Genomic DNA, 26686 nt, shown 5'->3' with positions numbered 1-26686 from the left:
GTTCCATGTTTCCTCTGGTCCGTATTTCCTTTGGTCCATGTTTCCTCTGGGCCGTGTTTACAAGGTCCGTGATTCCTTTGGTCTGTGTTTATAGGGTCTGTGTTTCCTCAGGTCTGTGTATACACGGTCCAATTTTACCCTGGTCTATGTTTCCTCTGGTCCATGTTTACATTGTTCGTGTTTCCTATGGTCCATGTTTCTTCTGGTCTGTGTTTATGTGGTCCGTGTTTCCTTTGGTCTGTGTTTCCTCTGGTCTGTGTTTACACGGTCCCTGTTTCCTCTGCTCTGTGTTTAAAAGGTCCGTGATTCCTTTGGTCCATGGTTCCTCTGGTCTGTGTTTCCTCTGGTCCTTGTTTCCTCTGGTCTTTGTTTCCTCTGGTCTGTGTTTCCTCTGGTCTTTGTTTCCTCTGCTCCGTGTTTCCTCTGGTCTGTGTTTCCTCTGGTCTGTGTTTCCCCTGGTCCGCGTTTCCCCTGGTCCATGTTTCCTCTGGTTTGTGTTTCCTCTGCTCTGTGTTTCCCCTGGTCCGTGTTTCCCCTGGTCCGTGTTTCCTCTGGTCCGTGTTTCCTCTGGTCTGTGCTTCCTCTGGTCCGTGTTTCCACTGGTCTGTGCTTCCTCTGGTCCGTGTTTCCTCTGGTCTGTGTTTCCTCTGGTCTGCGTTTCCCCTAGTCCGTGTTTCCCCTGGTCCGTGTTTCCCCTGGTCCGTGTTTCCTCTGGTACGTGTTTCCTCTGGTCCGTGTTTCCCCTGGTCCATGTTTCCTCTGGTCCGTGTTTTCCCTGGTCTGCGTTTCCTCTGGTCCGTGTTTCCTCTGCTCTGTGTTTCCTCTGGTCCGTGTTTCCCCTGGTCCGTGTTTCCTCTGGTCTGTGTTTCCCCTGGTCCATGTTTCCTCTGGTCCGTGTTTTCCCTGGTCCGCGTTTCCCCGGTCCATGTTTCCTCAGGTCCGTGTTTCCCCTGGTCCGTGTTTCCCCTGGTCCGTGTTTCCTCTGCTCCGTGCTTCCCCTGGTCCATGTTTCCCCTGGTCTGTGTTTCCTCTGGTCCGTGTTTCCTCTGGTCCGTGCTTCCTCTGGTCCGTGTTTCCTCTGGTCTGTGTTTCCTCTGGTCTGCGTTTCCCCTGGTCCGTGTTTCCCCTGGTCCGTGTTTCCCCTGGTCCGTGTTTCCCCTGGTCCGTGTTTCCTCTGGTCCGTGTTTCCCCTAGTCCATGTTTCCTCTGGTCCGTGTTTTCCCTGGTCCACGTTTCCCCGGTCCATGTTTTCTCAGGTCCGTGTTTCCTCTGGTCTGCGTTTCCCCTGGTCCACGTTTCCCCTGGTCCATGTTTCCTCTGGTCCGTGTTTCCTCTGGTCTGCGTTTCCCCTGGTCTGCGTTTCCCCTGGTCCATGTTTCCTCTGGTTTGTGTTTCCTCTGCTTCGTGTTTCCCCTGGTCCGTGTTTCCCCTGGTCTGTGTTTCCTCTGGTCTGCGTTTCCCCTGGTCCCTGTTTCCCCTGGTCCGTGTTTCCTCTAGTCCGTGTTTCCTCTGCTCCGTGTTTCCTCTGCTCTGTGTTTCCTCAGGTCCGTGTTTCCTCTGCTCCGTGTTTCCCCTGGTCCGCGTTTCCCCTGGTCCGTGTTTCCTCTGGTCTGTGTTTCCTCTGGTCCGTGTTTCCTCTGGTCCGTGTTTCCTCTGGTCCGTGTTTCCTCTGGTCCGCGTTTCCTCTGGTCCGTGTTTCCTCTGCTCCGTGTTTCCCCTGGTCCGCGTTTCCCCTGGTCCGTGTTTCCCCTGGTCCGCGTTTCCCCTGGTCCGCGTTTCCTCTGCTCCTTGTTTCCTCTGGTCCGTGTTTCCTCTGCTCCGTGTTTCCTCTGCTCCATGTTTCCTCTGCTCCGTGTTTCCTCAGGTCCGTGTTTCCTCAGGTCCGTGTTTCCTCTGGTCCTTGCTTCCCCTGGTCCGCTTTTCCCCTGGTCCATGTTTCCTCTGGTCCGTGTTTCCTCTGCTCCGTGATTCCTCAGGTCCGTGTTTCCTCTGGTCCGTGTTTCCTCAGGTCCGTGTTTACTCAGGTCCGTGTTTCCTCTGGTCCGTGCTTCCCCTGGTCCGTGTTTCCTCAGGTCCGTGTTTCCCCGGTCCGTGTTTCCCCTGGTCCGTGTTTCCTCAGGTCCGTGTTTCCCCGGTCCATGTTTGCACGGTCTGTGTTTACTCTGGTCTGTGTTTGCACAATCCGTGTTTACTCTGGTCCATGTTTACTCTGGTCCGTGTTTGCATGGTCCGTGTTTATTCTGGTCCATGTTTCCTCTGGTCCGTGTTTACTCTGGTCCATGTTTACTCTGGTCCGGGTTTACTCTGGTCCATGTTTCCTCTGGTCCGTGTTTGCATGGTCCGTGTTTATTCTGGTCCATGTTTACTCTGGTCCATGTTTCCTCTGGTCCGTGTTTGCATGGTCCGTGTTTATTCTGGTCCATGTTTACTCTGGTCCGTGTTTACTCTGGTCCATGTTTACTCTGGTCCGTGTTTACTCTGGTCAATGTTTACTCTGGTCTGTGTTTACTCTGGTCCGTGTTTCCTCTGGTCCGTGTTTACTCTGGTCCATGTTTACTCTGGTCAATGTTTACTCTGGTCTGTTTCCTCTGTTCCATGTTTCCTCTGGTCCGTATTTCCTTTGGTCCATGTTTCCTCTGGGCCGTGTTTACAAGGTCCGTGATTCCTTTGGTCTGTGTTTATAGGGTCTGTGTTTCCTCAGGTCTGTGTATACACGGTCCAATTTTACCCTGGTCTATGTTTCCTCTGGTCCATGTTTACATTGTTCGTGTTTCCTATGGTCCATGTTTCTTCTGGTCTGTGTTTATGTGGTCCGTGTTTCCTTTGGTCTGTGTTTCCTCTGGTCTGTGTTTACACGGTCCCTGTTTCCTCTGCTCTGTGTTTAAAAGGTCCGTGATTCCTTTGGTCCATGGTTCCTCTGGTCTGTGTTTCCTCTGGTCCTTGTTTCCTCTGGTCTTTGTTTCCTCTGGTCTGTGTTTCCTCTGGTCTTTGTTTCCTCTGCTCCGTGTTTCCTCTGGTCTGTGTTTCCTCTGGTCTGTGTTTCCCCTGGTCCGCGTTTCCCCTGGTCCATGTTTCCTCTGGTTTGTGTTTCCTCTGCTCTGTGTTTCCCCTGGTCCGTGTTTCCCCTGGTCCGTGTTTCCTCTGGTCTGTGCTTCCTCTGGTCCGTGTTTCCACTGGTCTGTGCTTCCTCTGGTCCGTGTTTCCTCTGGTCTGTGTTTCCTCTGGTCTGCGATTCCCCTAGTCCGTGTTTCCCCTGGTCCGTGTTTCCCCTGGTCCGTGTTTCCTCTGGTACGTGTTTCCTCTGGTCCGTGTTTCCCCTGGTCCGTGTTTCCTCTGGTCCGTGTTTCCCCTGGTCCGTGTTTCCCCTGGTCCGTGTTTCCCCTGGTCCGTGTTTCCCCTGGTCCGTGTTTCCTCTGGTCCGCGTTTCCCCTGGTCGGTGTTTCCCCGGTCCATGTTTCCCCTGGTCCATGTTTCGTCTGGTCCGTGTTTCCTCTGCTCCATGTTTCCCCTGGTCCGTGTTTCCTCTGCTCCGTTTTTCCCCTGGTCCGTGTTTCCCCTGGTCCGTGTTTCCACTGGTCCGTGTTTCCTCTGGTCTGTGCTTCCTCTGGTCCGTGTTTCCTCTGGTCTGTGTTTCCTCTGGTCTGCGTTTCCCATGGTCTGCGTTTCCCCTGGTCCGTGTTTCCCCTGGTCCGTGTTTCCTCTGGTCTGTGTTTCCCCTGGTCCATGTTTCCTCTGGTCCGTGTTTTCCCTGGTCCGCGTTTCCCCGGTCCATGTTTCCTCAGGTCCGTGTTTCCCCTGGTCCGTGTTTCCCCTGGTCCGTGTTTCCTCTGCTCCGTGCTTCCCCTGGTCCATGTTTCCCCTGGTCTGTGTTTCCTCTGGTCCGTGTTTCCTCTGGTCCGTGCTTCCTCTGGTCCGTGTTTCCTCTGGTCTGTGTTTCCTCTGGTCTGCGTTTCCCCTGGTCCGTGTTTCCCCTGGTCCGTGTTTCCCCTGGTCCGTGTTTCCCCTGGTCCGTGTTTCCTCTGGTCCGTGTTTCCCCTAGTCCATGTTTCCTCTGGTCCGTGTTTTCCCTGGTCCACGTTTCCCCGGTCCATGTTTTCTCAGATCCGTGTTTCCTCTGGTCTGCGTTTCCCCTGGTCCACGTTTCCCCTGGTCCATGTTTCCTCTGGTCCGTGTTTCCTCTGGTCTGCGTTTCCCCTGGTCTGCGTTTCCCCTGGTCCATGTTTCCTCTGGTTTGTGTTTCCTCTGCTTCGTGTTTCCCCTGGTCCGTGTTTCCCCTGGTCTGTGTTTCCTCTGGTCTGCGTTTCCCCTGGTCCGTGTTTCCCCGGTCCGTGTTTCCTCTGGTCCGTGTTTCCTCTGCTCCGTGTTTCCTCTGCTCCGTGTTTCCTCAGGTCCGTGTTTCCTCTGCTCCGTGTTTCCCCTGGTCCGCGTTTCCCCTGGTCCGTGTTTCCTCTGGTCCGTGTTTCCTCTGGTCCATGTTTCCTCTGGTCCATGTTTCCTCTGGTCCGCGTTTCCTCTGGTCCGTGTTTCCTCTGCTCCGTGTTTCCCCTGGTCCGCGTTTCCCCTGGTCCGTGTTTCCCCTGGTCCGCGTTTCCCCTGGTCCGCGTTTCCTCTGCTCCTTGTTTCCTCTGGTCCGTGTTTCCTCTGCTCCGTGTTTCCTCTGCTCCATGTTTCCTCTGCTCCGTGTTTCCTCAGGTCCGTGTTTCCTCTGGTCCGTGCTTCCCCTGGTCCGTGTTTCCTCTGCTCCGTGTTTCCTCAGGTCTGTGTTTCCCCTGTCCGTGTTTGCACGGTCCGTGTTTACTCTGGTCCATGTTTACTCTGTTCCGTGTTTGCACAGTCCGTGTTTACTCTGGTCCGTGTTTCCTCTGGTCCGTGTTTGCACGGTCCGTGTTTACTCTGGTCCATGTTTCCTCTGGTCTGTGTTTGCATAGTCCGTGTTTACTCTGGTCTGTGTTTGCACAGTCCGTGTTTACTCTGGTCCGTGTTTCCTCTGGTCCGTGTTTGCACGGTCCGTGTTTATTCTGGTCCATGTTTACTCTGGTCCGTGTTTCCTCTGGTCTGTGTTTACTCTGGTCCGTGTTTCCTCTGGTCCGTGTTTCCTCTGGTCCGTGTTTGCATGGTCTGTGTTTACTCTGGTCCATGTTTACTCTGGTCCGTGTTTACTCTGGTCCATGTTTAATCAGGTCCGTGTTTACTCTGGTCCATGTTTACTCTGCTCCGTGTCTACTCTGGTCCGTGTTTCCTCTGGTCCGTGTTTACTCTGGTCTGTGTTTACTCTGGTCAGTGTTTACTCTGGTCCGTGTTTACTCTGGTCCGTGTTTACAAGGTCCGTGATTCCTTTGGTCTGTGTTTATAGGGTCTGTGTTTCCTCAGGTCTGTGCATACACGGTCCAATTTTACTCTGGTCTATGTTTCCTCTTTTATGTGTATACATGGTCTATGTTTCCTCAGGTCCGTGTTTCCTGTGGTCCGTGTTTCCCCTGGTCTGTGTTTACATCATTTGTGTTTCCTCTGGTCCATGTTTAAATGTCCGTGATTCCTTTGGTCCATGGTTCCTCTGGTCTGTGTTTCCTCTGGTCTTTGTTTCCTCCGGTCTGTGTTTCCTCTGGTCTTTGTTTCCTCTGGTCTGTGTTTCCTCTGGTCCGTGTTTCCTCTGCTCCGTGTTTCCCCTGGTCCGCGTTTCCCCTGGTCCGCGTTTCCTCTGGTCCGTGTTTCCTCTGCTTCGTGTTTCCTCTGCTCCGTGTTTCCTCTGCTCCGTGTTTCCTCTGCTCCGTGTTTCCTCAGGTCCGTGTTTCCTCAGGTCCGTGTTTCCTCTGGTCCGTGCTTCCCCTGGTCCGTGTTTCCTCTGCTCCGTGTTTCCTCAGGTCTGTGTTTCCCCGGTCCGTGTTTGCACGGTCTGTGTTTACTCTGGTCCATGTTTACTCTGTTCCGTGTTTGCACAGTCCGTGTTTACTCTGGTCCGTGTTTCCTCTGGTCCGTGTTTGCACGGTCCGTGTTTACTCTGGTCCATGTTTCCTCTGGTCTGTGTTTGCATGGTCCATGTTTACTCTGGTCTGTGTTTGCACAGTCCGTGTTTACTCTGGTCCGTGTTTCCTCTGGTCCGTGTTTGCACGGTCCGTGTTTATTCTGGTCCATGTTTACTCTGGTCCATGTTTCCTCTGGTCTGTGTTTACTCTGGTCCGTGTTTCCTCTGGTCCGTGTTTCCTCTGGTCCATGTTTGCATGGTCTGTGTTTACTCTGGTCCATGTTTACTCTGGTCCGTGTTTACTCTGGTCCATGTTTAATCTGGTCCGTGTTTACTCTGGTCCATGTTTACTCTGGTCCGTGTCTACTCTGGTCCGTGTTTCCTCTGGTCCATGTTTACTCTGGTCTGTGTTTACTCTGGTCAGTGTTTACTCTGGTCCGTGTTTACTCTGGTCCGTGTTTACAAGGTCCGTGATTCCTTTGGTCTGTGTTTATAGGGTCTGTGTTTCCTCAGGTCTGTGCATACACGGTCCAATTTTACTCTGGTCTATGTTTCCTCTTTTATGTGTATACATGGTCTATGTTTCCTCAGGTCCGTGTTTCCTGTGGTCCGTGTTTCCCCTGGTCTGTGTTTACATCATTTGTGTTTCCTCTGGTCCATGTTTAAATGTCCATGATTCCTTTGGTCCATGGTTCCTCTGGTCTGTGTTTCCTCTGGTCTTTGTTTCCTCCGGTCTGTGTTTCCTCTGGTCTTTGTTTCCTCTGGTCTGTGTTTCCTCTGGTCTGTGTTTCCTCTGGTCCGTGTTTCCTCTGGTCCGTGTTTACACGGTCCATGTTTCCTCTGGTCTGTTTTTCCCCGGTCTGTGTTCCCTCTGGTCTGTATTTACATGGTCCCTGTTTCCCCTGGTCCGTGTTTCCTTTGGTCCGTGTTTCTCCTGGTCCGTGTTTCCTCTGGTCCGTGTTTCCTCTGGTCCGTGTTTCCCCTGGTCCGTGTTTCCTCTGGTCCGTGTTTGCACGGTCCGTGTTTACTCTGGTCCGTGTTTCCTCTGGTCTGTGTTTGCACGGTCCGTGTTTACTCTGGTCCGTGTTTGCACGGTCCGTGTTTACTCTGGTCTGTGTTTGCACAGCCCGTGTTTACTCTGGTCCGTGTTTCCTCTGGTCCGTGTTTGCACGGTCCGTGTTTATTCTGGTCCATGTTTACTCTGGTCCGTGTTTCCTCTGGTCCGTGTTTACTCTGGTCCGTGTTTCCTCTGGTCCGTGTTTCCTCTGGTCCATGTTTGCATGGTCCGTGTTTACTCTGGTCTGTGTTTACTCTGGTCCGTGTTTACTCTGGTCCATGTTTAATCTGGTCTGTGTTTACTCTGGTCCATGTTTACTCTGGTCCGTGTCTACTCTGGTCTGTGTTTCCTCTGGTCCGTGTTTACTCTGGTCTGTGTTTACTCTGGTCCGTGTTTACTCTGGTCAATTTTTACTCTGGTCTGTTTCCTCTGTTCCATGTTTCCTCTGGTCCGTATTTCCTTTGGTCCATGTTTCCTCTGGTCCGTGTTTACAAGGTCCGTGATTCCTTTGGTCTGTGTTTATAGGGTCTGTGTTTCCTCAGGTCTGTGCATACACGGTCCAATTTTACTCTGGTCTATGTTTCCTCTTTTATGTGTATACATGGTCTATGTTTCCTCAGGTCCATGTTTACTCTGGTCTATGTTTCCTCTGGTCCATGTTTACATTGTTCGTGTTTCCTATGGTCCATGTTTCCTCTGGTCTGTGTTTAATGTGGTCCATGTTTCCTTTGGTCCGTGTTTCCTCTGGTCCGTGTTTCCCCTGGTCTGTGTTTACATCATTTGTGTTTCCTCTGGTCCATGTTTAAAAGGTCCGTGATTCCTTTGGTCCATGGTTCCTCTGGTCTGTGTTTCCTCTGGTCTTTGTTTCCTCTGGTCTGTGTTTCCTCTGGTCTTTGTTTCCTCTGGTCTGTGTTTCCTCTGGTCTGTGTTTCCTCTGGTCCGTGTTTCCTCTGGTCCGTGTTTCCTCTGGTCTATGTTTCCTCTGGTCTGTGTTTCCTCTGGTCTATGTTTACACCATCCAGCTTTCCTCTGGTCTGTGTAGACATGGTCAGCGTTTCCTCTGGTCTATGTTTACACCATCCAGGTTTACTATTCCACCATTCTGGAGAGAGGGCGAGCACACAGTGCAGCGAGACCATTTAATCTGGTGAGCATACTCCTGCAAGTAGAGTCATTGTTACTCTTCAGGGTCCCACACCTCTACAAGGACAGATCCAAAAACCTAAAACTTCTGGATTGGCGTCGGGCAGGGACTGCAGTGAGGCTGTTAAAATAGAAAGCAGTTTTATCAAATAACTGAAATGACAGCCATCATGCTGGATGCTCTGAAAGGTAGCACGAAATACAACATCCATTATTAATTGTAGCTTCATCCCATACACATCCTTCCAAAGGTTTACAAGTATTAGTATTAGTAACACCAGGCATAGTAGCATAGTGATTATGTCACTGGACCAGTAATCCCGAGGCCTGAACTAGAGACGTGAGTTCAAATCCCACCACAGCAGCTGGGGAATTTAAATTGAGTTAATTAAATAAATCTGGAATAAAAAGCTAGTATCAGTAATGCTGACCATGAAACTACTGGATTGCAGTATTAAACCCAACTGGTTCACTTATGTCCTTTAGGGAAGGAAATCTGCTGTCCTGGTCTGGCCTACGTGTGACTCCAGACCCACAGCAATGTGGTTGACTCTTAACTACCCTGTGAAATGGCCTAGCAAGCGACTCAGTTGTATTCAAGAAGGCGGCTCACCACCACCTTCTTGAGGGCAATTAGGGATGGATCAGACAACCTGCAGGCACTCACCGTCTGGGCGTACGCAGGAAGAATGACCACTTGAGTAAGGTACGGGACAGCTGGAGAACTGTACTCCAGGATGTGGCATTGCTGGCGACACCCACATCCCACTACTTACCTACGAATGCATACAGTGACTAGACTTCATTGGCTGAAGTGAAGCACTGTCCTGATGTTATGAAAGCCTCTTTCTACCCAGAATCTAATTTCTACAAGGCCCATGTTGCAGTGGGAAGTTTGAGGGCGATTCAGTGAAAGTCGAGATACAACTCCATTGGTAATGCTTATATGTAATTGGTTTTACTCCTAATGCTGATCTATGGTATTCCGCCACGCACTGGTTACATGTTTATCAGGAATCTACTGACCGGGGATGTGGTTGGACTATTGATAAGCAGACAAGAGCTGATAATTGTACCTGTTCCGTTCTGAATGATTTCCATTCTGTCCTTCTCACGGTCTTTTTTTCCTCTCAACTCAAACAGAGCAAAGATGCTGGGATCAGGACTCTGGTCATGCTGGACGAGCAAGGAGGTAAGAGGATTTCAGAGATATGGCTACACATCTGGATGGGGAAGGGCAAAGGTGGAAACCATTAACCACATTGAAAGGTGCTGATTTTAGCTTAGTTTAGACTGGAGGGTGTAATTCCATGTGATAAAACTCAAGTGGAGAGCGCGGTTTCTGCCAATAGTTCAACGGGTAAATACATATTCCTATGTGGTCCTGAGCCGTGTATAACAGATGGTCTTTCATTTCAATCCCAGGTCTACGCTGAGTTTCAATCCCAGTCTAGGCTGAGTTTCAATCCCAGTCTAGGCTGAGTTTCAATCCCAGTCTAGGCTGAGTTTCAATCCCAGTCTAGGCTGAGTTTCGATCCCAGTCTAGGCTGAGTTTCGATCCCAGTCTAGGCTGAGTTTCGATCCCAGTCTATGCTGAGCTTCAATCCCAGTCTAGGCTGAGTTTCAATCCCAGTCAATGCTGTGTCTCAATCCCAGTCTAGGCTGAGTTTCAATCCCAGGTCTATGCTGAGTTTCAATCCCAGTCTAGGCTGAGTTTCAATCCCAGTCTAGGCTGAGTTTCAATCCCAGTCTAGGCTGAGTTTCAATCCCAGGTCTATGCTGAGTTTCAATCCCAGTCTAGGCTGAGTTTCAATCCCAGTCTAGGCTGAGTTTCAATCTCAGGTCTAGGCTAAGTTTTAATCCCAGTCCTAGATATGTGAAGAGAAAAAGATTGGTGAAGTCAAGCGTAGGTCCCTTGCAGTCAAAATCAGGGGAATTTATAATGGGGAACAAAGAAATGGCAGACCAATTAAATACATACTTTGGTTCTGTCTTCACAAAGGAGGACACAAATAACCTCCCAGAGATGTTGGGAACATAGGGTCTAATGAGAGGGAGGAACTGAATGAAATCAGTATTTGTAGGGAAATGTTGTTAGAGAAATTGACGGGATTGAAGGCCGATAAATCCCCAGGGCCTGATAATCTACATCCTAGGGTACTTAAGGAAGTGGCCCTAGAAATAGTAGGTGCATTGCTGGTCATCTTCCAAAATTCTATAGACTCTGGAACAGTTCCAATGGATTGGAGGGTAGCTAATGTAACCCCACTATTCAAAAAAGGTGGTAGAGACAAAATGGGGAATTATAGACCGGTAAGCCTGACATCGGTAGTGGGGAAAATGCTAGAGTCCATTAAAAAAGATGTAATAGCAGAGCACTTGGAAAACAGTGACAGGATCAGACAAAGTCATCATGGATTTACAAAAGGTAAATCGTGCTTGACTTATCTACTGGAATTTTTTGAGGATGTAACTGGTAGAATAGATAAGGGAGAACCAGTGGATATGGTGTATTTGGACTTTCAGAAGGCTTTTGATAAGGTCCCGCATAAGAGATTAGCGTGTAAAGTTAAAGCACATGGGATTGGGGGTAATGTACTGACTTGTATAGAGAACTGGTTGGCAGACAGGAAGCAAAGAGTTGGAATAAACGGGTCTTTTTCCGAGTGGCAGGCAGTGACTAGTGGGGTACTGACAGGGATCGGTGGTAGGACCCCAGCTATTCACAATATATATTAATGATCTAGACGAGGGAACTAGATGTAATATCTCCAAGTTTTTAGACGACACAAAGCTGGGTGGGCGTGTGTGCTGTGAGGAGGATGCCGAGAAACTCCAGTATGATTTGGACAGGTTGGGTGATTGGGCAGATGCATGGCAGATGCAGTATAATGTGGATAAATGCGAGGTTATCCACTTTGGTGGCAAAAACAGGAAGGCAGATTGTTATCTTAACGGAAATAGATTGGGAGAAGGGGAAGCGCAACGAGACCTGGGTGTCCTTGTGCACCAGTCGCTGAAGGTAAGCATGCAGGTGCAGCAGGCGGTTAAGAAGGCAAATGGTATGTTGGCCTTCATAGCGAGAGGATTCGAGTACAGGAGCAAGGATGTCTTGCTGCAGTTGTACAGGGCCTTGGTGAGACCACACCTTGAGTATTGTGTGCAGTTTTGGTCGCCTTATCTGAGGAAGGATGTTCTTGCCATGGAGGGAGTGCAGCGAAGATTCACCAGACTGATACCTGGGATGGCAGGAATGACGTATGAGGAGAGATTGGGTCGATTGGGCTTATATTCGCTGGAGTTTAGAAGAATGAGAGGGGATCTCATTGAAACTTATAAAATTCTAACAGGACTAGACAGACTAGATGCAGGAAGGATGTTCCCGATGGCGGGGGAGTCCAGAACTGGGGGGTCACAGTTTAAAGATAAGGGGTAAGCCATTTAGGACAGAGATGAGGAGGAATTTCTTCACCCAGAGAGTGGTGAATCTGTGGAATTCTCTACCTGAAAGGCAGTTGAGGCCAATTCATTAAATATATTCAAGAAAGAGTTAGATATATTTCTTAAGGATAAAGGGATCAAGGGATATGGGGAGAAAGCAGGGACAGGGCACTGAATTTGGATGATCAGCCATGATCTCATTAAATGGCGGAGCAGGCTCGAGGGGCCGAATGGCCTACTCCTGCTCCTATCTTCTGTTTCTATGTAGGTCTAGGCTGAGTTTCAATCCCAGTCTAGGCTGAGTATCAATCCCAGTCTAGACTGAGTTTCAATCCCAGTCTAGTCTGAGTTTCAATCCCAGTCTAGGGTGAGTTTCAATCTCAGTCTAGGCTGAGTTTCGATCCCAGTCTAGGCTGAATTTCAATCCCAGTCTAGGCTGAGTTTCAATCCCAGTCTAGGCTGAGTTTCAATCCCAGTCTAGGGTGAGTTTCAATCTCAGTCTAGGCTGAGTTTCAATCCCAGTCTAGGATGAGTATCAATCCCAGTCTAGGATGAGTATCAATCCCAGTCTAGGCTGAGTTTCAATCCCAGTCTAGGCTGAGTTTCAATCCCAGTCTAGGTTGAGTATCAATCCCAGTCTAGGCAGAGTCTCAATCCCAGTCTAGGCTGAGTTTCAATCCCAGTCTAGACTGAGTTTCAATCCCAGTCTAGGCTGAGTTTCAATCCCAGTCTAGGCTGAGTTTCAATCCCAGTCTAGGCTGAGTTTCAATCCCAGTCTAGGCTGAGTTTCAATCCCAGTCTAGGCTGAGTTTCAATCCCAGTCTAGACTGAGTTTCAATCCCAGTCTAGGCTGAGTTTCAATCCCAGTCTAGACTGAGTTTCAATCACAGTCTAGGCTGAGTATCAATCCCAGTCTAGACTGAGTTTCAATCCCAGTCTAGGCTGAGTATCAATCACAGTCTAGGCTGAGTTTCAATCCCAGTCTAGGCTGAGTATCAATCCCAGTCTAGACTGAGTTTCAATCACAGTCTAGGCTGAGTTTCAATCCCAGTCTGTGCTGAGTTTCAATCCCAGTCTAGGCTGAGTTTCAATCCCAGTCTAGACTGAGTTTCAATCCCAGTCTGTGCTGAGTTTCAATCCCAGTCTAGGCTGAGTTTCAATCCCAGTCTAGGCAGAGTTTCAATCCCAGTCTAGACTGAGTTTCAATCCCAGTCTAGGCTGAGTTTCAATCCCAGTCTAGGCTGAGTTTCAATCCCAGTCTAGGCTGAGTTTCAATCCCAGTCTAGTCTGAGTTTCAATCCCAGTCTAGGCTGAGTTTCAATCCCAGTCTAGTCTGAGTTTCAATCCCAGTCTAGGCTGAGTTTCAATCCCAGTCTAGGCTGAGTTTCAATCCCAGTCTGTGCTGAGTTTCAATCCCAGTCTAGGCTGAGTTTCAATCCCAGTCTGTGCTGAGTTTCAATCCCAGTCTAGGCTGAGTTTCAATCCCAGTCTAGGATGAGTTTCAATCCCAGTCTAGACTGAGTTTCAATCCCAGTCTAGGATGAGTTTCAATCCCAGCCTAGGCTGAGTTTCAATCACAGTCTAGGCTGAGTTTCAATCACAGTCTAGGCTGAGTTTCAATCCCAGTCTAGGCTGAGTTTCAATCCCAGTCTAGGCTGAGTTTCAATCCCAGTCTAGACTGAGTTTCAATCACAGTCTAGGCTGAGTTTCAATCCCAGTCTAGGATGAGTATCAATCCCAGTCTAGGCTGAGTTTCAATCACAGTCTAGGCTGAGTTTCAATCACAGTCTAGGCTGAGTTTCAATCACAGTCTAGACTGAGTTTCAATCCCAGTCTAGGCTGAGTTTCAATCCCATTCTAGGCTGAGTTTCAATCCCAGTCTAGACTGAGTTTCAATCCCAGTCTAGGCTGAGTTTCAATCACAGTCTAGGCTGAGTTTCAATCCCAGTCTAGGCTGAGTTTCAATCCCAGTCTAGGCTGAGTTTCAATCCCAGTCTAGGATGAGTATCAATCCCAGTCTAGGCTGAGTTTCAATCCCAGTCTAGGCTGAGTTTCAATCCCAGTCTAGGCTGAGTTTCAATCCCAGTCTAGGCTGAGTTTCAATCCCAGTCTAGGCTGAGTTTCAATCCCAGTCTAGACTGAGTTTCAATCACAGTCTAGGCTGAGTTTCAATCCCAGTCTAGGCTGAGTTTCAATCCCAGTCTAGGCTGAGTTTCAATCCCAGTCTAGGCTGAGTTTTAATCCCATTCTAGGCTGAGTTTCAATCCCAGTCTAGGCTGAGTTTCAATCCCAGTCTAGGCTGAGTTTCAATCACAGTCTAGACTGAGTTTCAATCCCAGTCTAGGATGAGTTTTAATCCCATTCTAGGCTGAGTTTCAATCCCATTCTAGGCTGAATTTCAATCCCAGTCTCGACTGAGTTTCAATCCCAGTCTAGGCTGAGTTTCAATCCCATTCTAGGCTGAGTTTCAATCCCAGTCTAGGCTGAGTTTCAATCTCAGTCTAGGCTGAGTTTCAATCCCAGTCTAGGATGAGTTTCAATCCCAGCCTAGACTGAGTTTGAATCCCAGTCTAGGCTGAGTTTCAATCCCAGTCTAGACTGAGTTTCAATCCCAGTCTAGACTGAGTTTCAATCCCAGTCTAGGCTGAGTTTCAATCCCAGTCTAGGATGAGTTTCAATCACAGACTGTGCTGAGTTTCAATCCCAGTCTAGGCTGAGTTTCAATCCCAGTCTAGACTGAGTTTCAATCCCAGTCTAGACTGAGTTTCAATCACAGTCTAGGCTGAGTTTCAATCCCAGTCTAGGCTGAGTTTCAATCCCAGTCTAGACTGAGTTTCAATCCCAGTCTAGGCTGAGTTTCAATCCCAGTCTAGGCTGAGTTTCAATCCCAGTCTAGGCTGCGTTTCAATCCCAGTCTAGGCTGAGTTTCAATCCCAGTCTAGACTGAGTTTCAATCCCAGTCTAGACTGAGTTTCAATCACAGTCTAGGCTGAGTTTCAATCCCAGTCTAGTCTGAGTTTCAATCCCAGTCTAGACTGAGTTTCAATCACAGTCTAGGCTGAGTTTCAATCCCAGTCTAGGCTGAGTTTCAATCCCAGTCTAGGCTGAGTTTCAATCCCAGTCTAGGCTGAGTTTCAATCCCAGTCTAGGCTGAGTTTCAATCCCAGTCTAGGCTGAGTTTCAATCCCAGTCTAGACTGAGTTTCAATCCCAGTCTAGGCTGAGTTTCAATCCCAGTCTAGGCTGAGTTTCAATCTCAGTCTAGGCTGAGTTTCAATCCCAGTCTAGGCTGAGTTTCAATCCCAGTCTAGACTGAGTTTCGATCCCAGTCTAGGCTGAGTTTCAATCCCAGTCTAGGCTGAGTTTCGATCCCAGTCTAGGATGAGTTTCAATCCCAGTCTAGGCTGAGTTTCAATCCCAGTCTAGGATGAGTTTCAATCCCAGTCTAGACTGAGTTTCAATCCCAGTCTATGATGAGTTTCAATCCCAGTCTAGGCTGAGTTTCAATCCCAGTCTAGGATGAGTTTCAATCCCAGTCTAGACTGAGTTTCAATCCCAGTCTAGGATGAGTATCAATCCCAGTCTAGGCTGAGTTTCAATCACAGTCTAGGCTGAGTTTCAATCACAGTCTAGGCTGAGTTTCAATCACAGTCTAGGCAGAGTTTCAATCACAGTCTAGGCTGAGTTTCAATCCCAGTCTAGACTGAGTTTCAATCCCAGTCTAGACTGAGTATCAATCCTAGTCTAGTCTGAGTTTCAATCCCATTCTAGGTTGAGTTTCAATCCCAGTCTAGACTGAGTTTCAATCCCAGTCTAGGCTGAGTTTCAATCCCATTCTAGGCTGAGTTTCAATCCCAGTCCAGACTGAGTTTCAATCCCAGTCTAGGCTGAGTTTCAATCCCAGTCTCGGCTGAGTTTCAATCACAGTCTAGGCTGAGTATCAATCACAGTCTAGGCTGAGTTTCAATCCCAGTCTAGGCTGAGTTTTAATCCCAGTCTAGTCTGAGTTTCAATCCCAGTCTAGGCTGAGTTTCAATCCCAGTCTAGGCTGAGTTTCAATCCCAGTCTAGGCTGAGTTTCAATCCCAGTCTAGGCTGAGTTTCAATCCCAGTCTAGGCTGAGTATCAATCACAGTCTAGGCTGAGTTTCAATCCCAGTCTAGACTGAGTTTCAATCCCAGTCTAGGCTGAGTTTCAATCCCAGTCTAGGCTGAGTTTCAATCCCAGTCTAGACTGAGTTTCAATCCCAGTCTAGGCTGAGTTTCAATCCCAGTCTAGGCTGAGTTTCAATCCCAGTCTAGGCTGAGTTTCAATCCCAGTCTAGGCTGAGTTTCAATCCCAGTCTAGGCTGAGTTTCAATCCCAGTCTAGACTGAGTTTCAATCCCAGTCTAGGCTGAGTTTCAATCCCAGTCTAGGCTGAGTTTCAATCCCAGTCTAGGCTGAGTTTCAATCCCAGTCTAGGCTGAGTTTCAATCCCAGTCTAGGCTGAGTTTTAATCCCATTCTAGGCTGAGTTTCAATCCCAGTCTAGGCTGAGTTTCAATCCCAGTCTAGGCTGAGTTTCAATCACAGTCTAGACTGAGTTTCAATCCCAGTCTAGGCTGAGTTTTAATCCCATTCTAGGCTGAGTTTCAATCCCATTCTAGGCTGAATTTCAATCCCAGTCTAGACTGAGTTTCAATCCCAGTCTAGGCTGAGTTTCAATCCCAGTGTAGTCTGAGTTTCAATCTCAGTCTAGGCTGAGTTTCAATCCCAGTCTAGGATGAGTTTCAATCCCAGTCTAGACTGAGTTTCAATCCCAGTCTAGGCTGAGTTTCAATCCCAGTCTAGGCTGAGTATCAATCCCAGTCTAGTCTGAGTTTCAATCCCAGTCTAGACTGAGTTTCAATCCCAGTCTAGGCTGAGTTTCAATCCCAGTCTAGTCTGAGTTTCAATCTCAGTCTAGGCTGAGTTTCAATCCCAGTCTAGGATGAGTTTCAATCCCAGTCTAGACTGAGTTTCAATCCCAGTCTAGGCTGAGTTTCAATCCCAGTCTAGACTGAGTTTCAATCCCAGTCTAGACTGAGTTTCAATCCCAGTCTAGGCTGAGTTTCAATCCCAGTCTAGGATGAGTTTCAATCACAGACTGTGCTGAGTTTCAATCCCAGTCTAGGCTGAGTTTCAATCCCAGTCTAGACTGAGTTTCAATCCCAGTCTAGGCTGAGTTTCAATCCCAGTCTAGGCTGAGTTTCAATCCCAGTCTAGGCTGAGTTTCAATCCCAGTCTAGGCTGAGTTTCAATCCCAGTCTAGGCTGAGTTTCAATCCCAGTCTAGGCTGAGTTTCAATCCCAGTCTAGGCTGAGTTTCAATCCCAGTCTAGGCTGAGTTTCAATCCCAGTCTAGGCTGAGTTTCAATCCCAGTCTAGGCTGAGTTTCGATCCCAGTCTAGGCTGAGTTTCAATCCCAGTCTAGGCTGAGTTTCGATCCCAGTCTAGGCTGAGTTTCGATCCCAGTCTAGACTGAGTTTCGATCCCAGTCTAGGCTGAGTTTCAATCCCAGTCTAGGCTGAGTTTCGATCCCAGTCTAGGATGAGTTTCAATCCCAGTCTAGGCTGAGTTTCAATCCCAGTCTAGGATGAGTTTCAATCCCAGTCTAGACTGAGTTTCAATCCCAGTCTAGGATGAGTTTCAACCCCAGTCTAGGCTGAGTTTCAATCCCAGTCTAGGATGAGTTTCAATCCCAGTCTAGACTGAGTTTCAATCCCAGTCTAGGATGTGTATCAATCCCAGTCTAGGCTGAGTTTCAATCACAGTCTAGGCTGAGTTTCAATCACAGTCTAGGCTGAGTTTCAATCCCAGTCTAGGCAGAGTTTCAATCACAGTCTAGGCTGAGTTTCAATCCCAGTCTAGACTGAGTTTCAATCCCAGTCTAGGCTGAGTTTCAATCCCATTCTAGGCTGAGTTTCAATCCCAGTCCAGACTGAGTTTCAATCCCAGTCTAGGCTGAGTTTCAATCCCAGTCTAGGCTGAGTTTCAATCACAGTCTAGGCTGAGTTTCAATCCCAGTCTAGGCTGAGTTTCAATCCCAGTCTAGGCTGAGTTTCAATCCCAGTCTAGGCTGAGTTTCAATCCCATTCTAGGCTGAGTTTCAATCCCAGTCTAGACTGAGTTTCAATCCCAGTCTAGGCTGAGTTTCAATCTCAGTCTAGGCTGAGTTTCAATCCCAGTCTAGGCTGAGTTTCAATCCCAGTCTAGGCAGAGTTTCAATCACAGTCTAGGCTGAGTTTCAATCACAGTCTAGGCTGAGTATCAATCACAGTCTAGGCTGAGTTTCAATCCCAGTCTAGACTGAGTTTCAATCCCAGTCTAGGCTGAGTTTCAATCACAGTCTAGGCTGAGTTTCAATCACAGTCTAGGCTGAGTTTCAATCACAGTCTAGGCTGAGTATCAATCCCAGTCTAGACTGAGTTTCAATCCCAGTCTATGCTGAGTTTCAATCCCAGTCTAGGCTGAGTTTCAATCACAGTCTAGGCTGAGTTTCAATCACAGTCTAGGCTGAGTTTCAATCCCAGTCTAGGCTGAGTTTCAATCACAGTCTAGGCAGAGTCTCAATCCCAGTCTAGGCTGAGTTTCAATCCCAGTCTAGTCTGAGTTTCAATCCCAGTCTAGGCTGAGTTTCAATCCCAGTCTAGGCTGAGTTTCAATCCCAGTCTAGGCTGAGTATCAATCACAGTCTAGGCTGAGTTTCAATCCCAGTCTAGACTGAGTTTCAATCCCAGTCTAGGCTGAGTTTCAATCACAGTCTAGGCTGAGTTTCAATCCCAGTCTAGGCTGAGTTTCAATCCCAGTCTAGGCTGAGTTTCAATCCCAGTCTAGGCTGAGTTTCAATCCCAGTCTAGGCTGAGTTTCAATCCCAGTCTAGACTGAGTTTCAATCCCAGTCTAGACTGAGTCTCAATCCCAGTCTAGGCTGAGTTTCAATACCAGTCTAGGCTGAGTTTCAATCCCAGTCTAGGCTGAGTTTCAATCCCAGTCTAGACTGAGTTTTAATCCCAGTCTAGGCTGAGTTTCAATCCCAGTCTAGGCTGAGTTTCAATCCCAGTCTAGGCTGAGTTTCAATCCCAGTCTAGACTGAGTTTCAATCCCAGTCTCGGCTGAGTTTCAATCCCAGTCTAGGCTGAGTTTCAATCCCAGTCTACGCTGAGTTTCAATCCCAGTCTAGGCTGAGTTTCAATCCCAGTTTAGGCTGAGTTTCAATCCCAGTCTAGGATGAGTTTCAATCACAGTCTAGGCTGAGTTTCAATCCCAGTCTAGGATGAGTTTCAATCCCAGTCTACGCTGAGTTTCAATCACAGTCTAGGCTGAGTTTCAATCACAGTCTAGGCTGAGTTTCAATCCCAGTCCAGGCTGAGTTTCAATCCCAGTCTAGGATGAGTTTCAATCCCAGTCTAGACTGAGTTTCAATCCCAGTCTAGGATGAGTTTCAATCCCAGCCTAGGCTGAGTTTCAATCCCAGTCTAGACTGAGTTTCAATCCCAGTCTAGGATGAGTTTCAATCCCAGTCTAGGCTGAGTTTCAATCCCAGTCTAGGCTGAGTTTCAATCCCAGTCTAGGCTGAGTTTCAATCACAGTCTAGGCTGAGTTTCAATCACAGTCTAGACTGTGTTTCAATCCCAGTCTAGGCAGAGTCTCAATCCCAGTCTAGGATGAGTATCAATCCCAGTCTAGGCTGAGTTTCAATCACAGTCTAGGCTGAGTTTCAATCACAGTCTAGGCTGAGTTTCAATCACAGTCTAGGCTGAGTTTCAATCACAGTCCAGGCTGAGTTTCAATCACAGTCTAGGCTGAGTTTCAATCACAGTCTAGGCTGAGTTTCAATCACAGTCTAGACTGAGTTTCAATCCCAGTCTAGGCTGAGTTTCAATCCCAGTCTAGGCTGAGTTTCAATCCCAGTCTAGACTGAGTTTCAATCCCAGTCTAGGCTGAGTTTCAATCCCAGTCTAGGCTGAGTCTCAATCCCAGTCTAGACTGAGTCTCAATCACAGTCTAGACTGAGTTTCAATCCCAGTCTAGGCTGAGTTTCAATCCCAGTCTAGACTGAGTTTCAATCCCAGTCTAGGCTGAGTTTCAATCCCAGTCTAGGCAGAGTCTCAATCCCAGTCTAGGCTGAGTTTCAATCCCAGTCTAGGCTGAGTTTCAATCACAGTCTAGGCTGAGTTTCAATCCCAGTCTAGGCTGAGTTTCGATCCCAGTCTAGGCTGAGTTTCGATCCCAGTCTAGACTGAGTTTCAATCCCAGTCTAGACTGAGTTTCAATCCCAGTCTAGGCTGAGTTTCAATCCCAGTCTAGACTGAGTTTCAATCCCAGTCTAGGCTGAGTTTCGATCCCAGTCTAGGCTGAGTTTCAATCCCAGTCTAGACTGAGTTTCAATCCCAGTCTAGACTGAGTTTCAATCCCAGTCTAGGATGAGTTTCAATCCCAGTCTAGGCTGAGTTTCAATCACAGTCTAGGCTGAGTTTCAATCCCAGTCTAGGCTGAGTTTCAATCCCAGTCTAGGATGAGTTTCAATCCCAGTCTAGACTGAGTTTCAATCCCAGTCTAGGATGAGTATCAATCCCAGTCTAGGCTGAGTTTCAATCACAGTCTAGGCTGAGTTTCAATCACAGTCTAGGCAGAGTTTCAATCACAGTCTAGGCTGAGTTTCAATCACAGTCTAGGCTGAGTTTCAATCCCAGTCCAGACTGAGTTTCAATCCCAGTCTAGGCTGAGTTTCAATCCCAGTCTAGGCTGAGTTTCAATCCCAGTCTAGACTGAGTTTCAATCCCAGTCTATGCTGAGTTTCAATCCCAGTCTACGCTGAGTTTCAATCCCAGTCTAGACTGAGTTTCAATCCCAGTCTATGCTGAGTTTCAATCCCAGTCTACGCTGAGTTTCAATCCCAGTCTAGGCTGAGTTTCAATCCCAGTCTAGGCTGAGTTTCATTCCCAGTCTAGGCTGAGTTTCAATCCCAGTCTAGGCTGAGTTTCAATCCCAGTCTAGGCTGAGTTTCAATCACAGTCTAGGCTGAGTTTCAATCCCAGGTCTAGGCTGAGTTTCAATCCCAGTCTAGGCTGAGTTTCAATCCCAGTCTAGGCTGAGTATCAATCACAGTCTAGGCTGAGTTTCAATCCCAGTCTAGACTGAGTTTCAATACCAGTCTAGGCTGAGTTTCAATCACAGTCTAGGCTGAGTTTCAATCCCAGTCTAGGCTGAGTTTCAATCCCAGTCTAGGCTGAGTTTCAATCCCAGTCTAGGCTGAGTTTCAATCCCAGTCTAGGCTGAGTTTCAATCCCAGTCTAGGCTGAGTTTCAATCCCAGTCTAGGCTGAGTTTCAATCCCAGTCTAGGCTGAGTTTCAATCCCAGTCTAGACTGAGTTTCTATCCCAGTCTAGGCTGAGTATCAATCCCAGTCTAGACTGAGTTTCAATCCCAGTCTAGGCTGAGTTTCAATCCCAGTCTAGGCTGAGTTTCAATCCCAGTCTAGGCTGAGTTTCAATCCCAGTCTAGGCTGAGTTTCAATCCCAGTCTAGGCTGAGTTTCAATCCCAGTCTAGTCTGAGTTTCAATCCCAGTCTAGGCTGAGTTTCAATCCCAGTCTAGACTGAGTTTCAATCCCAGTCTAGACTGAGTTTCAATCCCAGTCTAGGCTGAGTTTCAATCCCAGTCTAGGCTGAGTTTCAATCCCAGTCTAGGCTGAGTTTCAATCACAGTCTAGGCTGAGTATCAATCACAGTCTGTGCTGAGTTTCAATCCCAGTCTAGGCTGAGTTTCAATCACAGTCTAGGATGAGTTTCAATCCCAGCCTAGGCAGAGTTTCAATCCCAGTCTAGGCTGAGTTTCAATCCCAGTCTAGGCTGAGTTTCAATCCCAGTCTAGGCAGAGTTTCAATCCCAGTCTAGGCAGAGTTTCAATCCCAGTCTAGGCTGAGTTTCAATCCCAGTCTAGACTGAGTTTCAATCCCAGTCTATGCTGAGTTTCAATCCCAGTCTACGCTGAGTTTCAATCACAGTCTAGGCTGAGTTTCATTCCCAGTCTAGGCTGAGTTTCAATCCCAGTCTAGGCTGAGTTTCAATCCCAGTCTGTGCTGAGTTTCAATCCCAGTCTAGGCTGAGTTTCAATCCCAGGTCTAGGCTGAGTTTCAATCCCAGTCTAGGCTGAGTTTCAATCCCAGTCTATGCTGAGTTTCAATCCCAGTCTACGCTGAGTTTCAATCACAGTCTAGGCTGAGTTTCATTCCAAGTCTAGGCTGAGTTTCAATCCCAGTCTAGGCTGAGTTTCAATCCCAGTCTAGGCTGAGTTTCAATCCCAGTCTAGGCTGAGTTTCAATCCCAGGTCTAGGCTGAGTTTCAATCCCAGTCTAGGCTGAGTTTCAATCCCAGTCTAGGCTGAGTATCAATCACAGTCTAGGCTGAGTTTCAATCCCAGTCTAGACTGAGTTTCAATCCCAGTCTAGGCTGAGTTTCAATCACAGTCTAGGCTGAGTTTCAATCCCAGTCTAGGCTGAGTTTCAATCCCAGTCTAGGCTGAGTTTCAATCCCAGTCTAGGCTGAGTTTCAATCCCAGTCTAGGCTGAGTTTCAATCCCAGTCTAGACTGAGTTTCAATCCCAGTCTAGACTGAGTCTCAATCCCAGTCTAGGCTGAGTTTCAATCCCAGTCTAGGCTGAGTTTCAATCCCAGTCTAGGCTGAGTTTCAATCCCAGTCTAGACTGAGTTTCAATCCCAGTCTAGGCTGAGTATCAATCCCAGTCTAGACTGAGTTTCAATCCCAGTCTAGGCTGAGTTTCAATCCCAGTCTAGGCTGAGTTTCAATCCCAGTCTAGGCTGAGTTTCAATCCCAGTCTAGGCTGAGTTTCAATCCCAGTCTAGGCTGAGTTTCAATCCCAGTCTAGTCTGAGTTTCAATCCCAGTCTAGGCTGAGTTTCAATCCCAGTCTAGACTGAGTTTCAATCCCAGTCTAGACTGAGTTTCAATCCCAGTCTAGGCTGAGTTTCAATCCCAGTCTAGGCTGAGTTTCAATCCCAGTCTAGGCTGAGTTTCAATCACAGTCTAGGCTGAGTATCAATCACAGTCTGTGCTGAGTTTCAATCCCAGTCTAGGCTGAGTTTCAATCACAGTCTAGGATGAGTTTCAATCCCAGCCTAGGCAGAGTTTCAATCCCAGTCTAGGCTGAGTTTCAATCCCAGTCTAGGCTGAGTTTCAATCCCAGTCTAGGCAGAGTTTCAATCCCAGTCTCGGCAGAGTTTCAATCCCAGTCTAGGCTGAGTTTCAATCCCTGTCTAGACTGAGTTTCAATACCAGTCTACGCTGAGTTTCAATCACAGTCTAGGCTGAGTTTCAATACCAGCCTAGGCAGAGTTTCAATCCCAGTCTAGGCTGAGTTTCAATCCCAGTCTAGGCAGAGTTTCAATCCCAGTCTAGGCAGAGTTTCAATCCCAGTCTAGGCTGAGTTTCAATCCCAGTCTAGGCTGAGTATCAGTCACAGTCTAGACTGAGTTACAATCCCAGTCTAGACTGAGTTTCAATCCCAGTCTAGGCTGAGTTTCAATCCCAGTCTAGACTGAGTTTCAATCCCAGTCTAGACTGAGTTTCAATCCCAGTCTAGGCTGAGTTTCAATCCCAGTCTAGACTGAGTTTCAATCCCAGTCTAGGCTGAGTTTCAATCCCAGTCTAGACTGAGTATCAATCCCAGTCTAGGCTGAGTTTCAATCCCAGTCTAGGCAGAGTTTCAATCACAGTCTAGGCTGAGTTTCAATCCCAGTCTAGGCTGAGTTTCAATCCCAGTCTAGACTGAGTATCAATCCCAGTCTAGGCTGAGTTTCAATCCCAGTCTAGGCTGAGTTTCAATCCCAGTCTAGGCTGAGTTTCAATCCCAGTCTAGGCTGAGTTTCAATCACAGTCTAGGCTGAGTTTCAATCACAGTCTAGGCAGAGTTTCAATCCCAGTCTAGGCTGAGTTTCAATCCCAGTCTAGGCAGAGTTTCAATCCCAGTCTAGTCTGAGTTTCAATCCCAGTCTAGGCTGAGTTTCAATCCCAGTCTAGGCTGAGTTTCAATCCCAGTCTAGTCTGAGTTTCAATCCCAGTCTAGGCTGAGTTTCAATCCCAGTCTAGGCTGAGTTTCAATCCCAGTCTAGGCTGAGTTTCAATCCCAGTCTAGGCAGAGTTTCAATCCCAGTCTAGTCTGAGTTTCAATCTCAGTCTAGGCTGAGTTTCAATCCCAGTCTAGGCTGAGTTTCAATCCCAGTCTAGGCTGAGTTTCAATCCCAGTCTAGGCTGAGTTTCAATCCCAGTCTAGGCTGAGTTTCAATCCCAGTCTAGGATGAGTTTCAATCCCAGTCTAGACTGAGTTTCAATCCCAGTCTAGGATGAGTTTCAATCCCAGTCTAGACTGAGTTTCAATCCCAGTCTAGGATGAGTATCAATCACAGTCTAGGCTGAGTTTCAATCCCAGTCTAGGCTGAGTTTCAATCCCAGTCTAGACTGAGTTTCAATCTCAGTCTAGGCTGAGTTTCAATCCCAGTCTAGGCTGAGTTTCAATCCCAGTCTAGGATGAGTTTCAATCCCAGTCTAGACTGAGTTTCAATCCCAGTCTAGGATGAGTTTCAATCCCAGTCTAGGCTGAGTTTCAATCCCAGTCTAGGATGAGTATCAATCACAGTCTAGGCTGAGTTTCAATCCCAGTCTCGGCTGAGTTTCAATCCCAGTCTAGACTGAGTTTCAATCTCAGTCTAGGCTGAGTTTCAATCCCAGTCTAGGCTGAGTTTCAATCCCAGTCTAGGCTGAGTTTCAATCCCAGTCTAGTCTGAGTTTCAATCCCAGTCTAGGCTGAGTTTCAATCCCAGTCTAGGCTGAGTTTCAATCCCAGTCTAGGCTGAGTTTCAATCCCAGTCTAGGCTGAGTTTCAATCCCAGTCTAGGCTGAGTTTCAATCCCAGTCTAGGCTGAGTTTCAATCACAGTCTAGGGTGAGTTTCAATCCCAGTCTAGGCTGAGTTTCATTCACAGTCTAGGCTGAGTTTCAATCCCAGTCTAGGCTGAGTTTCAATCCCAGTCTAGGCTGAGTTTCAATCCCAGTCTAGGCTGAGTTTCAATCCCAGTCTAGGCAGAGTTTCAATCCCAGTCTAGACTGAGTTTCAATCCCAGGTCTAGGCTGAGTTTCAATCCCAGTCTCGGCTGAGTTTCAATCCCAGTCTAGACTGAGTTTCAATCTCAGTCTAGGCTGAGTTTCAATCACAGTCTAGGCTGAGTTTCAATCCCAGTCTAGGCTGAGTTTCAATCCCAGTCTAGACTGAGTTTCAATCCCAGTCTAGGCAGAGTTTCAATCCCAGTCTAGACTGAGTTTCAATCACAGTCTAGGCTGAGTTTCAATCCCAGTCTAGGGTGAGTTTCAATCCCATTCTAGGCTGAGTTTCAATCCCAGTCTAGGCTGAGTTTCAATCTCAGTCTAGGCTGAGTTTCAATCCCAGTCTAGGCTGAGTTTCAATCCCAGTCTAGGCTGAGTTTCAATCCCAGTCTAGACTGAGTTTCAATCCCAGTCTAGGCTGAGTTTCAATCCCAGTCTAGACTGAGTTTCATTCCCCGTCTAGGCTGAGTTTCAATCCCAGTCTAGACTGAGTATCAATCCCAGTCTAGGCTGAGTTTCAATCACAGTCTAGGCTGAGTTTCAATCCCAGTCTGTGCTGAGTTTCAATCACAGTCTAGGCTGAGTTTCAATCACAGTCTAGGCAGAGTTTCAATCACAGTCTAGGCTGAGTTTCAATCCCAGTCTAGACTGAGTTTCAATCCCAGTCTAGGCTGAGTTTCAATCCCAGTCTAGGCTGAGTTTCAATCCCAGTCTAGACTGAGTTTCAATCCCAGTCTAGGCTGAGTTTCAATCCCAGTCTAGGCTGAGTTTCAATCCCAGTCTAGGCTGAGTTTCAATCCCAGTCTAGACTGAGTTTCAATCCCAGTCTAGGCTGAGTTTCAATCCCAGTCTAGGCTGAGTTTCAATCCCAGTCTAGGCTGAGTTTCAATCCCAGTCGAGGCTGATTTTCAATCCCAGTCTAGACTGAGTATCAATCCCAGTCTAGGCTGAGTTTCAATCCCAGGCCTATGCTGAGTTTCAATCCCAGTCTAGACTGAGTTTCAATCCCAGTCTAGGCTGAGTATCAATCACAGTCTAGGCTGAGTTTCAATCCCAGTCTAGGCTGAGTTTCAATCACAGTCTAGTCTGAGTTTCAATCCCAGTCTAGGATGAGTTTCAATCCCAGTCTAGACTGAGTTTCAATCCCAGTCTAGGCTGAGTTTCAATCCCAGTCTAGGCTGAGTTTCAATCCCAGTCTAGGCTGAGTTTCAATCCCAGTCTAGACTGAGTTTCAATCCCAGTCTAGGCTGAGTTTCAATCCCAGTCTAGGCTGAGTTTCAATCCCAGTCTAGACTGAGTTTCAATCCCAGTCTAGGCTGAGTATCAATCACAGTCTAGGCTGAGTTTCAATCCCAGTCTAGGCTGAGTTTCAATCACAGTCTAGTCTGAGTTTCAATCCCAGTCTAGGATGAGTTTCAATCCCAGTCTAGACTGAGTTTCAATCCCAGTCTAGGCTGAGTTTCAATCCCAGTCTAGACTGAGTTTCAATCCCAGTCTAGACTGAGTTTCAATCCCAGTCTAGGCTGAGTTTCAATCCCAGTCTAGACTGAGTTTCAATCACAGTCTAGGCTGAGTTTCAATCCCAGTCTAGGCTGAGTTTCAATCCCAGTCTAGGCTGAGTTTCAATCCCAGTCTAGGCTGAGTTTCAATCCCAGTCTAGGCTGTGTTTCAATCCCAGTCTAGGCTGAGTTTCAATCCCAGTCTAGTCTGAGTTTCAATCCCAGTCTAGGCTGAGTTTCAATCCCAGTCTAGGCTGAGTTTCAATCACAGTCTAGGCTGAGTTTCAATCCCAGTCTGTGCTGAGTTTCAATCCCAGTCTAGGCTGAGTTTCAATCCCAGTCTAGGCTGAGTTTCAATCCCAGTCTAGGCAGAGTTTCAATCCCAGTCTAGGCAGAGTTTCAATCCCAGTCTAGGCTGAGTTTCAATCCCAGTCTAGGCTGAATTTCAATCC

The 26686-nt window shown here is 47.8% G+C and overlaps 1 protein-coding gene across 2 annotated transcripts in view; it reads left to right on the top strand.

Annotated features, from left to right (window-relative positions):
• LOC147096891 (synaptosomal-associated protein 25) overlaps positions 1-26686 on the top strand; it is a 300271-nt gene that overhangs the window by 181213 nt on the left and 92372 nt on the right. For both annotated transcript variants that reach the window (XM_085973588.1, XM_085973587.1), the window contains exon 4: positions 9306-9354. In XM_085973588.1, the coding sequence (XP_085829714.1) occupies positions 9306-9354 (49 nt within the window). The remainder of the gene's footprint in view (positions 1-9305; positions 9355-26686) is intronic.

Source organism: Somniosus microcephalus, chromosome 34, assembly GCF_052327205.1.
Source record: "Somniosus microcephalus isolate GS21.2 chromosome 34, FLI_Smic_1.0, whole genome shotgun sequence".
Lineage (NCBI taxonomy): Eukaryota > Metazoa > Chordata > Chondrichthyes > Squaliformes > Somniosidae > Somniosus > Somniosus microcephalus.
This window is presented reverse-complemented; position numbering and strand designations above follow the sequence as displayed.